General features: G+C 33.6%; 1 protein-coding gene across 4 annotated transcripts in view; it reads left to right on the top strand.

Annotated features, from left to right (window-relative positions):
- TRAPPC13 (trafficking protein particle complex subunit 13) overlaps positions 1-11,505 on the top strand; it is a 40,539-nt gene extending 29,034 nt beyond the window's left edge. The window contains exons 7-13 of one of the 4 annotated variants that reach the window (XM_012554991.2): positions 71-115; positions 3,370-3,387; positions 5,146-5,279; positions 6,294-6,492; positions 7,916-8,016; positions 10,441-10,591; positions 10,718-11,505. In XM_012554991.2, coding sequence (XP_012410445.1) covers positions 71-115; positions 3,370-3,387; positions 5,146-5,279; positions 6,294-6,492; positions 7,916-8,016; positions 10,441-10,591; positions 10,718-10,825 — 756 coding nt within the window. In that variant the 3' untranslated portion in view covers positions 10,826-11,505. The remainder of the gene's footprint in view (positions 1-70; positions 116-3,369; positions 3,388-5,145; positions 5,280-6,293; positions 6,493-7,915; positions 8,017-10,440; positions 10,592-10,717) is intronic. The other 3 variants (XM_004374542.2, XM_012554992.2, XM_004374543.3) reach the window with 3 other exon arrangements.
- Positions 11,506-13,962: the final 2,457 nt, after the last annotated feature.

Genomic DNA, 13,962 nt, shown 5'->3' with positions numbered 1-13,962 from the left:
AGCCCTGTGATTTAAAACAAATGGTCAAATGTTAAGAGTCTCCTCTGATTGATATGCTTTATTCAACCAGGTTCTCAAACCACTGGATGTGAAAACCAAATTTTACAATGCAGAGGTAAGTGTTGGGCACCTAATGGGATTTTAAAGTAAACATTAAAATCTTCTTTTACTAAAAATCTGATTTATTACATTTCTCATCATAATGAAGTAAATTGCTATAAGACTGTGCATTACTTGTGAAAAAATGAGCATAAAATTCACTCAAAAGTGAATAATTTCAGTTGTAGATCTCTTTTAATCTGCTGTTTTCAACCTTCTTGAAATCAGTGGTTCTTGATTTTTATTTTCATTGTTAATTATGTGAGGCTCTTCCCTCTCTTTCATTAAGTGGTTGCTCTGTAATTGCATTTAATGGTTGTTGTTAGTGTTTAAAAACAGTAACAATCTGTTGAATATTTATCATGTTCTGGGTATTACAAAAAATGAAGTAGATCTAACCCTGGAAAATAGATTTAGTATTCATAGGTAAAAATGTTGACAAGTAAAGTTCAGCACATTAAATTCTTTATCCTAGGAAGTCAACGTGCCAGCCAGAGTTAGGCTGCTGAGTTTGGTGAACGGCTTGAAAAGCTCCTTGGGAGAAACAAGTTTAGGAAAAATAGAGAAGTAACTTTTAGAATAAAAGATAATATACCTTCTGTCCTAACAAAAGACATAAAACAGAATTTGGCATAGGAGAAGGATTTTATTGACTGGATTTCTTTTAGAATATTCTATTTTATCTTGGCTTTGAGCTCTAGAAAAATCAAATCACTTGACGCTCCCTTTCCTCCCCCTAAAAATCATGTATTTCTTAGCACAGTGGTAAATTCAAAGATATCCAAATACAGTGTTTTGAAATGAAGCAGAAATTTGCAATTTGATACATATTTTTATCATCAGCATCTGAGGTTTTACTTAGTATAAGGTTTATATAAAACTAGAAATAAATACTGAGATGTTTTAGATGAGGAACCTGCTTGCCGTGAAGGCCTATTAGGAAAAAAGAAAAAAATATACATAAAATAACAAAACTACCTGGACTGGTATATAGTAAATCTGGAAAGATGATATAAACAGTTATGCTATAGGAACTCTTAGCATAAGATCTTGGAGTAGTCTTAAGCTTCATAAAGGTGGAGGGGAACTGTAGCAGAGTTTGGAAGGAGTGGATATTGGAAATAGAAAAGTGTCAGAACAGTGAAGTCATCCAAGAAGGGTTATTAATGCTCGTGGAATACTGACTACATAGCAAAGAGCATACATATTTGATGGGAGGTACAGCCTCATTATGGAGAGCAGTAAATGTTTAGAGTTGACATTTCTTTTTGGGGAGTAGAGGAGTTTTGGAATACTACATATTTGTTCCACATATTTTTTTACTAATAGTGTACTGTCAAATAATTATAGTATAGCCATTCAACTTTATCGTTATGCTGGAAAAGATTTCATCCATAGTATGAGGGAAGAATGTTAACTATTTTGTTAAGATGGATAGGTTAGCAAATAAAAACGTAAGGATGTAGGTAGGTTCTTTTTCTATAATGGACTCCTAAAATATTCAAGTACTTTAGGTTTTCTTTGTTGAAAGTGTGGTGATTCATTAGATACTTGTCAGGTAGCTTTGTAACACCAGTATTCAGAGTGATTTGCCAGTTAATTTTTAAATTTCTAGTTATTTCATAAACATAGCAGTGAAATGCCCCCAAAAAGAAAGGCAAAAAAAAAATCTGTAATTTCACCATACCAACAAGTAATTGATCTTCGTTAACCCACATTCTCTTTCAGTCTTCAGCCATTTACATATAATGTTCTGTTTTTATAATCATAGTAACAAGTTAGTTTGCTGCCTTTTCAGCTAACGTTATATGTAGGTGTAATCTTTAACCTAAACTTTGCAAAAAACTTCAATTAAAATTTTGTTAGTACAATTCTGAACTTCTGAAAACAGACATCTCTTTAAAAACCAGGAGCAAACAAATGGCATTTAGGATCTCTCTGAGATATTCAGTATTACCTGTTACTGTTTAGTCACTCTTCTGCCAGTAGCGCAAGGTAGAGTCTATTGACCACAACTAGTAATTTCTTGTAGATTTTAGGAGTCAGTAAACCAGCATTAGTAGGTGATGCATATTGCTCTGTGCTGTTGGCCCCACATTTGTCTCAAACATGTTTTTGATGCTGTTTCTAATAAAAAGTGAATCACCTATAGGAAAAGAAATTTCCTGAGAAACTTTGTTGTAGTCTTCTAAGATAAGAAAGCCTGCAAGAAGATTGGTGACATTAGAAGGTAGGATTCAAACACTTGGTCACCTGCCAAGTACCCAGTCTCATGCCAGGTACGAAAGAGAAATAAATATAAACTGGACATCTTCCTAATCTTCAAGGAACTTACATCTAGTGGAGGACACTGACATGACATAACTACAATATAAGGCAAAAAAAAAAAAAATAAGTGATGAAGTGCAAGCATTATACTCTGGGAACAGAAAGGTGAAAAACTGTTTCTGGTTATGCGTTTGACAGAGGAGGTGATATTCAAGATAGCCCTTGAAAAATAAGTAGTTTTAGAAATATGTGTGAATAAAAAGACTATGAAATCTGTTAATAAGAGAATAAACTCTCAGCTGTCTGAAGTGGTCTAGCCAGCATTCCCCAAAGTATGATCCCATGGAACTCTGTTCACCCAAGGTGCTCCTTAATAAAAGGATTCTGTTATTAGACAAGTTTAGGAGAAGCTAAGCAGTTAAGTGCTTGACTGCCATCCAAAAGATTGGTGGTTTCAACCAACCCAGATGCACCAGGGAAGATAGACCTGGCTGTCTGCTTCTGAAAGGTCACAGCCTTGCAAACCCTTTGGAGCAGTTCTACTCTGTTCACACAGGGCGCCATGAGTCGGAATTGACTCAGTGGCAACTAACAATAATATGGTGTACATCTGTTCTGACTGTGGTGAATAGTATATATCCATCCTAAATGATCTATGAAGAATTACAATGTAGGTATAAAATTTATAGAACTAGAAAAGCATGGAATATACCTCTGTCCTCTAAGATGTTTCCTTAAGTATTTGCTCTTGTTTAAGTATTCAGCTATAGTATTCTTCTCTATTCCATTGTCATTTAACCTCAGCAGTTTCACCTTTTTAGAGAAATGGTTTGTCATATTTCTTTATGTTGCTTTCTGTTTACTTTCTTGTTCACTAATGCTGTCTTGTTTAGTAAATATTAAAAAAAATGCAGAAATGCATTTTATTTTAAAGTTAGTTATTCTTTTTCTTTAACATTTAACTCTGATTTTTCTAATTTTTCTTTTTTATTTTTCCATTAGAGTGACCTCAGTTCTGTGGTAATTTGATTTTTTATTATAAATTTATATGCTTTTCTTACTCACCATTTACTGACTCTGCCTAATTAATCTCTCTTTACAAAACATAGTGGAAAAACAAAGTTAGTTATGAATACCATTTATATGGTTTCAGAAAGCTCTGTATAATTTTTATATAGTTTTTATATTGATTATCTTATTCTTTGGGGAAAAATAGATCAAAGGTTAAATTGTCATACTGAAACAATTCCCATTTTTAGTGTTTCTCATTTAGCTGTTTTTTTAAAAGAGGCCTAGTAACCCTGTTGAAAATACCCTTCGGATTTTCAACACTTTGCTATAAAATAATCTGCTATTCTTCAATTTATTGAATACGCTATATAGTTGGAATCTGTCTTTAAATACATAGTGATTTTATTTTAATATCAATTGCCTTAGCACTGAATTCTTAATTTTTTCAAATGTCAAATTACTTTATACTAACTATTCAGACTAACTTGGTTTTCCATTATGTTGCTTGTTTTTCTTCCATTTTATCTAAACTCTTCCTCAATTTATGCAGACAGTTGCATTTTTTAAATTGAAATGCGGGTCTATGGTTTTGGTTTTTTGTTTAAAGCAATGGATTGACGGGATATATTTACTTACTTTTTTGAGAAAAGGGAATAGAATAATGCCCTTAATTGTACCTATCTTTTAAACTGATCAATGATTGTGTTACTATTTTCATTTGAGCACGTGTCAGGGACTAAAAAATTTGTTTTATTTTAGATAATAATACATTATAGTGTAACTTCATCATTATATTTTTAAAAATGATTTAGCTTATCCTGACTTTAGTATTACAAAAGCTCATAAGTGTCAAAATATTTGGTCACAGTTTTTGTGTGTGTTTTTTTCCTTAATGTTTTATTTCTGTATATTTATTATTATGGAACTTTTGAATAAAATAATTCTTGAATACATAGTATATCATTTGTATAGGTTTGTTTCAAAGATGAACCAGTTTAGTCTGTTGTCCTCCAATTACGTAAAGAAAAATGGTAATCAAATAGCATAAAAACAAGGCTATGTGGCATAAATAATCAGGGAATAAAAATTACATATGAAATTAGATACTTAAAATACTAAAATGCTGCTGAATAGCATCCATGTTCAGATCTGTCACTAAGGCTACAAATTAACTTTTTGCTTGATTTAAAAAACTCTTAAGATTGTCAGGTATAGTTCACATATTCCTTTTCTAACCCCAAATATATATTTAACATGAACCAAGAAATCATTAATGACTACTCACAATTGTTTTAATTAAAAAATTAATTCCTATAAAATAGAGTATTTCACCATACTAGTGATCATTGTGCTCTCTAAAATAAAGACCTAATTATATTATAAAATGCCACAAAATTATTGGTGCACAGGTATATTCATATAAAGCACATTTTAGCATTTTAATGACTTACTAAAAGATTTAGGTTATTTGTAAATGAAATTTCTGTTAAAGAAATATTTTTCAAATGTTAATATAAAATATATTACAGTTATCCCCCATCCATTGTTTGGCAAGGTATCAGTTGACTAACACTTGACTTTGCTCCTATTAATTATGTTGGGATGAAGATTTCTTTTCTTGCATTAATTATGATAACTTTGATTTGCAGGCATGAACTAATTACATTTGTGGTTAATATTTTTTCTTCATATAGATCAGATATTGTTGTTGAGGTATATATTTTAAATACCATCACACTTTGATGGATATTTTTTTCATATCCTCAGACTGATGAAGTATTTCTCGAAGCCCAGATTCAGAATATTACAAACTCACCTATGTTTATGGAGAAGGTTTCACTGGAGCCATCTATAATGTACAATGTAGCAGAATTAAATTCTGTCAACCAAGCTGGAGAATGGTAAATATGAATTATGAAGTGTTTGTTTTAGTGTTTGAAAGATAAATGCTTTTCTAACATCAGTTACTCTTGGGTGGTTTTTGTTTATTTCAATAATATTATCATCAGGGCTTCAATTGTCCACATAAAAATTTAAGAATCCTAGCCCTTTGCCTTTTATGTTTTATTATTCGAAGCACTTGATCTTTTAATTCTCACAGTAATTCTTTAAGGTGAATATGGAAACTGTCATCCCTATCTTGCAAATGATGAAACTGAGGTATGGAAAGAAATAGTGAAAAAGAAGTTAAGAAAAGGGTGATGGTGAGCCTTAAGAAGAAACACTGTCCCAACACCAAAAGTAGTGGGCATAGGAATAGACGATTTAATTTTTTGTGTGAAAAGGAAGTGCATGTGTCTTTCTATAGGTAATATAAAAGAGGGAGAATAAATAGATGTATGGTTGATATTAATATGGATAAGAAAGTAATAGCTGGGAAAACTAGTACCTGATTTTCTTAGTGAAGAATGAAGTTATCTTTTTTCATGGTAGTTAGATACAGAAAAGTTTATAGACTCCCAACCCCTTACTGCGGAAAACATTTATTTTCCTTTTCTTCCCCTAATCTGAGACCTCTCCTCTCTTGTAGTTCATTTTAAAAATGATTACTTAATTTTAGAATGGTATGTTTCTTCTCATTCTGAACTATTTTCATTGACAATTTTAGAGAAAAGGGACATGGTACTTAATGTCCTGATTTCTATTGCGTTTTTCTTTTTAGGTAATATATTTTGGTAATATATTTCACTCTATTACAAAGAACCTCAAGATTTTCCATGTCAGTCAACTGAAAAAAACAAAAATATAATCCTATCAATACAAATCTTTGTTGAAACCACTGACCTGTTCTATTCTAGATCTTTGGATAGTAAATCGTCCAATTCTTGTCCAAAAGGAACAATCACAGCCATGGTTTTTCTTTTAAAAGATGCAAGAGATTTTTTTCTGTCTCTGTCTATCTCCATCCCTCTCAGTATATCTACGTTTGGTTCAAGAGCATATTTGCAGCCAATGGATACACGCCAATACTTATACTGCCTTAAGCCCAAGAAGGAGTTTGCAGAAAAAGCAGGCATCATTAAGGGAGTAACAGTAATCGGAAAATTGGATATAGTGTGGAAAACAAATCTAGGTGAAAGGGGAAGGTTACAGACCAGCCAACTTCAGAGAATGGTGAGTCTGGAAAAGAACTTTGGTGAGGGTTTAGGGGTATGTGGGGATGGTTAGAACAACTTCAGTTTTTCTAGGTCTATCACTAAGAATCAAAACACCATAGAAGGTATTAATATTACTAAAGAATGAGATAAAAGACTAATAATTTCACTGATCTCTAGATAGAAAACTAGCATTGAGATAAATAAAAAATGCTCAAGTATTAATTTATCCTTAATATGTTTTTACTTTACAAAACAGAAGTTAAAATTACTCCTTACAGTTGTTAACCTGCCTATATTAATTCATGCTCACTATTTATCTGACTTCCGCTACATTAAATTTTTCTTTTTTGCAATGTCCTAAAACTCTTGGGCTTACTACATTTACCTACTCAGTCCATACCTTTTTTAAGATACTTAAAAATAGGAGGAATCTGAAACTAACAATGAAGGTGAGTCCCACTGAAGTTATCTTGTAATCACTGGTTGGATATTTTACTTAATTTCTGTTCTAAGAATAGTGATGGCTACTAGTTTTTTTTTTCTTTGTGCTAGTGAGAATATGCCACAGGGTCCTCCCTTTGTGTTGAATATTCCCTGTTCTGATAGATTTTAAAGTTTCCTTTCACTGTTTAAGGCAGTAATTACAAAAGGAAAGATTTTCATCCATTACTTGGAGATTTGTCAATAATTTCTTTAAAAAAAGACAATCACTGTATCTGTTTAAAATACAGCAGTTAGCTATCATCCTGACATGCTGTGTTTCAAGCCTTGATGTTTCTATGGTCCCTGCTGACATGTCTTGTGAAAAGACCTGTTTTTCTTCCTGGCCCGTTTCGAAGTGATCTCTTTCTCTTTAGATTGTACTGTATTTTTATGTAAATAACATGCACCTTCTATGTTTGTTTGCCAACCACACCCTCCCCCCCCACGAGTTATTTTCATAAGCACTGCTGTGCCAAGTTTTTTTTCACAGGTTACTGTAAAAAAAAATTAGCGAAGTACACTTATGAAAATACCTCACAGGGGTGGGGCATGGTTGGCAAATGTAGAAGGTGTATGTTATTTGTGTAAAAATGCGGTGACCTTGTCTGTTTAGAATTGTGTATATAGAAGCTACAGTATCTACGGAAAGCATCACTTTAAGATCCGACTGCCTGAAATTCTTTATTGACTGCTTACCTATGAGATTCATCTTAACTCTACTGAACTTGGAGTAATTATAGCAAAAACAAATTGTTAGGACTTGAAGTGCTATTCTTTAGGTAGTAGCAGCACAAGAGGTTAGAATCGGGGAACAGTGGAATGAATGACAGGTGTTTTGTCAGAACATCAGCTTGGAGACCTAACAATTGTTGAGTGAATGTGCTGGTTTGGTGCCTTTATTGAAATTGAAGGGTTTTATAATAGATACATATTAACTGTATTGCTTTCTCTCTTAGGCTCCAGGTTATGGAGATGTTAGGTTGTCTTTGGAGGCAGTTCCAGACACTGTAAACCTAGAAGAACCTTTTCATATAACCTGTAAAATAACAAACTGCAGGTAATGGCAGTGTTTGTGGATGGATGTCTTTTCCTCTTCACCCACCTAAAAGAGAGTTTTTAAATCTTTTAAATATGCTGTCTCCTTTTAAATTTCCTCTTGGCTTATATAGCCTTCTGTGATGTTGATGTTGAATAATATAACATTCTTCATCTGGTAGCAGTATATTAGGTAGGTCCTACTCTGTTAGGCACTGTCTGTATTTTATTTCATTCATACATCACATTCACATTTTATGCATTGGGAAGCCAACTCAGGTTAAGTGACTTATTCAAGCTTATAGAGCTGGTAAAGATGGGGTCAGAATTTGAACCCAGATGTATTTGACTTCAAAGTCCGTGTTCTTTTTGTTGTTTACACTGCCTTCATAATTGAGATTACCAAAGCATAAGCTAGTAGGTTTGTATGGGAAACTGCATTATAGATTTAGAATAATAAGATGGATTTTTCTGACACATGCTTGTACCTGAGTTGTATCTTTAGTATTAAGAAACTAAAAACTAGTTATGAATTTAAATATGAAGGATAATAAACCCAAAAAACAAACCCGTTTCCAGCAAGTCGATTCTGACTCATAGCAACCCTGTAGAACAGAATAGAACTGCCCCATAGGGTTTCCAAGGCTGTAAATATTTACAGAAGCCAACTGCCACATCTTTCTCCTGTGGAGCTGCTGCTGGTTTCAAACCGCCAACCTTTTGGTTAGCAGCCAACTGCTTAACCACTGCACCACCATGAGGGATAATAATAGATTGGAAAACAGGGCTTTGCTAACAAAGAGCATAATCTAGCCATTAGGTGAAGAGCATAGGGCTTTGAAGCTAGAAAATCCTAGGATTAAGTCACACTTTTACTACTACTTGTATTACTACTTGGTTTTTGATTATTAGTTGAGGCATTTGATAATATTGCAGTGATGAATCCCATCCTTAATAGTCTGAATGTGTGTAATCCTTTTTAATCTCATATCCATTCCAACTTTTGGTATTAGGGAGATAAGAAATAGTCATCCTTCAAAATTCCTACTTCCTCTATGAAGCTACATTACATAGTCCCTCCAAAGCACAGTTAATCATTTCTTTCTTTGTCATAGAAAATTTTAACATAGCTTTTTAGTGACACTTATGTATTGCTATAATTATTAGTCTTTTCTTCACTAGATTGTGAATTATTCATCAGAAGGGATCATGTTTTACCTAGCTTTGTATATGCAGGGACTATCACATCATAGTAGCTCAGTAAACAATACACGCATGGTAAAGACCCTGTGCATAGAGGGCTTGTTTTGGGGTTGTTTTGTTTGTCTTTTTTGCGGCATAAAAAATCAGTTATTCACCAACTGACAAAGTGCTATAAAAAATAAAGAAATTTAGTTATTTTCAGTGTTCACTTTAACTTTTGGTGATTCAGATAAGGTTTTCTAAAAAGCACTTGTTTTCTTGGATCTTCAGTTTCCCATTGGTACTACCCCTCCCCTCTCCCCCAACCCCCACACACACAACACGCATATACTCTTACTGGATTTTTGTGAAATTTAATGAGAAAACTCAAGTAGTGCATCTAACCTGGTCTGTGGCATATAGTGTGCATTTCAGATGTCTACTGGGGACATAGAGACATATAAAAGCTAAATATCATAAAGTCAATAAGTCTAAAAATCAATAAAGTAAATATTAAAACTAAAATGAGTATTTTAAAATATAGAGCCAACTATGAGAAAACAAAGAGCTAAAAAAAGTTGAAAGTAGTTCATGAATGGCAGTAGACTAAGAGTGTTATTTTTCATTATGAGCGTCTAGATTTTTTTTTTTTTAATGTACATAACTTCCATTAAAATTTGTTTAACTTAAACAATAAATGTTTAAGCTGAATTGGTAGTATCAATTATAAGCAGAAGCAGTCTTTTCATGTTAAGTAATACAGTAAACAAAACTGAAAGTATTCTTATGAATCCTGTCAGTCATTTTCTAAGTTATCTGCATATCTGTAATACTACTAAAGGAACATAGATTAAATATCAAAAACCCTGGGCCAGACTCAGTTTGTCAGTTCCTTTCCTATAGAGTACCTAACAGAAATAGGAAGGATATATAGCAGCAAGATTAGACACAAATGTCTGGAAGCCTCCCAGAGAAATAGCAGAGCTGCTAAGAGGTTCAGTACTAGAGAACCAGAAGGCCAACATCAAGGCAGGCCGATTAGTCTGAGCGCCATTTTAAGCCCGAGAAGGTGACATTTCCTTTCATGTTACTGATTCTTTCTTAAAGTGAAATAGAAATGATATAATAGCTTTTCAGCTCTGTTTCTGGTTCTTATTCTCCTGGAAACCCAGAAAACAAGTTCACTTAGCAATAGTGGAAGAAATATTACAGTACATCTTTGTGCAAGGAACAAGATTTATTCCTTTTTTTCTGATTCCTCTAGCAGTGAAAGGACTATGGATCTGGTTTTAGAAATGTGCAATACCAATTCTATCCACTGGTGTGGCATTTCAGGAAGACAGCTTGGAAAGCTACATCCAAGTTCCTCTCTCTGCCTTGCCCTTACTCTACTGTCTTCAGTACAGGGACTGCAAGTAAGCCTTCTTTTAATAATTTCAATATTTGGAGGCCATGAACCCATAATCATTTATTATATATATATGTGTATATGTGTGTTGTGTGTGTATATATATCTTAGACTTTTATCTTTCTCTCAATAGAGCGTCTCCGGCTTAAGACTAACAGACACATTCTTAAAGAGAACATATGAATATGATGACATCGCACAAGTCTGTGTGGTATCTTCGGCCATCAAAATGGAAAACTGAAGAAAATTTCTCATGTTATGCTTTTCATTTAGTTTCACAGAACTGCTTTCTGTATTTTTGTCAGCTTTGTAAAATCATCAGTTTAACAACAAAAATGAGTATGTATTATTTAAATTTCTTTCCTGTATAACTGGAGTTGTTTAAAATATTAAATATTTGTTTTGAAAAGAACCATCTGATTTTATCTTGAGTTATAAGTGAACAATTGTACATTTTCTACACGATATTTCATTTTCAGTGATCATTGGACTTTGTTATCCAAATGTACTGTTTGAGAACATCTGTTCCTAGCAAGCCTCTAGAACAGGGGTCAGCAAGCTTTTGTCTGTCAAGGGGCAGATAGCAAATATTTTAGATTTTGTAGGCAATGTAGTTTCTGTCACAGCTACTCAGCTCTGCCATTATACTGTGAAAGCAGGTATGGACAATTGTAAAAAAGAGTGCGGCTATATTTACAGAAGAGGTAGCAGGATGGATTAGGCCATAGTTTGTTGACTCTGATCTAGAAGATTTTTATTTCTTACAAGTTTGGAATTCTCTTAATATTTTATCAGAAATAGTTCAGTTACCATATTTCTACGCAGATAATGCATGCCTTTTACATTTGTCTGCTGACTGCACCCTCCCTCCTTGAGGTATTTTTGTAAGCATGCTATTCTGGTTTTTTACAGCAACATGTTTAAAAAAAAAGGGGGGGGGGCATTGCAGCCCTTACGAAAATACCTCATGGGGGAGGACACAGTTGGCAAACAAACATAGAAGGCATGTGTTATTTGCATAAAAATACAGTAGCCGATGTTTTCCTACCTCCTCGGTCACAGAAAAGGTATTTGTTTACAACAATTGGGGTAGTCCTTGTATAACCTGTTATTTGATAACACAGTATGAGCTTTTCTAATTATTTTCAAAATTACTGTATTGGGGCTGTGGTATGGATGTATGTTTTACTTTCAGTTACTGAACAGCAGCTCAGAATTAGTTTTATTCGTTAGCTGGTTGATTACTCAGTTAACTTTTAGTTAAGCAGCCAAATAATTTTCTAATTCTGAGCCAGAAAGTCCTGGTTTTCCATTGAAAAATAAGCTGATTTTTTTCATAAGGCTTATTTAAAAGATTTCCAGCTTCTGATACTTGATCTTGAACTCTAAATCAAGTATTAATATTATAATAAAACTTTCTAGCTCTGCATGTAATCAAACTTGTTTACTTATGTCATGAACAAAACAGTTAAGGTTGTAAACAACTCTGCAACTTGAATGTAATAAAAAGTTTGAATGTTTTGTCTAGAAAATGAAAGCTCTGCTGTTAAATAAAAGCTGTCCTATTTCAGTAAACTGTAATTCAAGAGTATATATAGAATTTCTTAAGTGTAAGAGTGCATTAAAGTCAAATACAAAAATTAGTTTTTCTTAAATGCATAAATATTTATTGCCATGACAAATTGTTTGGTGCAAAATGAAAGCTATGGTCAGAATAAGGTTTGCTTCCTGAATTACAGTAATTAATGAAATGCCTGTGCAAAATAATGTGCAAGTAGTGTAAAATTAAAGTATCTTTCTTCTGAAATGATTAAATTAAATGATTAAACAAGATTTTGTAGCCACTGCACTGGGCACTTCGATTGTTTTTTAAGCATCTTCTCATGACTGAAACTTCTGTTTCAAATTTTAAAAGTTAGCATATAATGGTCACATGGAATCTGCTATACAGTTTAATTATAAAGTCTCTTCTGTTTATAAACAATAAACCAAACACATATTGTTCATACTTTAAGCAGAGGTTAGATAATGCCACCTTGGAAAGAATCTGTTTAAACCATATTATAAAAAGTAGATAAGAAATGATTTGGTACATTAAATGCAAATGTCATTTGCTTAACAAGGACACGTTAAGTTTTACATAGCATCATGACAGCTACAGCTACCACAATTAAATGTGGTTAATGGAAGTCGAGCATTCCTAAGTAGAATGTATACAGAGATTTACATAATGCCCTCTTGTTTCTGTAGTTAGACTGGGACTAGTTAGATTGGAGATAGAAAACCAAAAGGGAAGAACATGCTCGGCATTTCTCAAGCTGAAAGAACTGAAGAAGAGTTTCTAGCACTGAGTTGCAACAGTGAAGAATTCTATGGGGAAAATATTAAACAATGCAGGAAGCATCAAAAGAAGATGGAAGAAATATACAGAGTCATTATACCAAAAAGAATTGGTCAACATTCAACCATTTCAAGAGGTAGCAAATGATCAGGAACCCATGGTACTGAAGGAAGAAGTCCAAGCTGCACTAAAAGCATTGGTGAAAAACGAGGCTCCAGGAATTGACAGAGTATCAATTGAGATGTTTCAACAAATGGATACAGTGCTGGAAGTGCTCACTTGCCTATGCCAAGAAATTTGGAAGACAGCTACCTGGTCAACTGACTGGAAGAGATCCATATTTATGCCTATTCCCGAGAAAGGTGATCCAACCGAATGTGGAAATTATCAAACAATATCATTAATATCACACACAAGTAAAATTTTGCTGAAGATCATTCAAAACCAGCTGCAGCAGTATATCAACAGGGAACTGCCAGAAATTCAAGCCGGATTCAGAAGAGGACATGGAACGAGGGATATCATTGCTAATGTCAGATGGATCCTGGCTGAAATCAGAGAATACCAGAAGTTTACCAGCGTTTTATTAAATATGCAAAGGCATTCGACTGTGTGGATCATAACAAATTATGGATAACATTGTGAAGAATGGGAATTGCAGAACACTTAATTGTGCTCATGAGGAACCTGTACATAGATCAAGAGGCAGTTGTTCAGACAGAACAAGGGGATACTGCATGGTTTAAAGTCAGGAAAAGTGTGTGTCATGGTTGCATCCTTTCACCATACCTATTCAATCTGTATGCTGACCAAATATTCAAAGAAGCTGGACTGTACGAAGAAGAACAGGGCATCAGGAGTGGAGGAAGATTAATTAACAACCTGAGATGACTCAGCCTTGCTTGCTGAAAGTGAAGAGGACTTAAAGTACCTAAACTGATGAAGATCAGAGACCACAGCCTTCAGTATGGATTACATCTCAACATAAAGAAAACAAAAATCCTCACAACTGGACCAATAAGCAACATCATGATAAA

Source organism: Trichechus manatus, unplaced genomic scaffold (genome assembly GCF_000243295.1).
Source record: "Trichechus manatus latirostris isolate Lorelei unplaced genomic scaffold, TriManLat1.0 scaffold00029, whole genome shotgun sequence".
NCBI classification, from domain to species: domain Eukaryota; kingdom Metazoa; phylum Chordata; class Mammalia; order Sirenia; family Trichechidae; genus Trichechus; species Trichechus manatus.
This window is presented reverse-complemented; position numbering and strand designations above follow the sequence as displayed.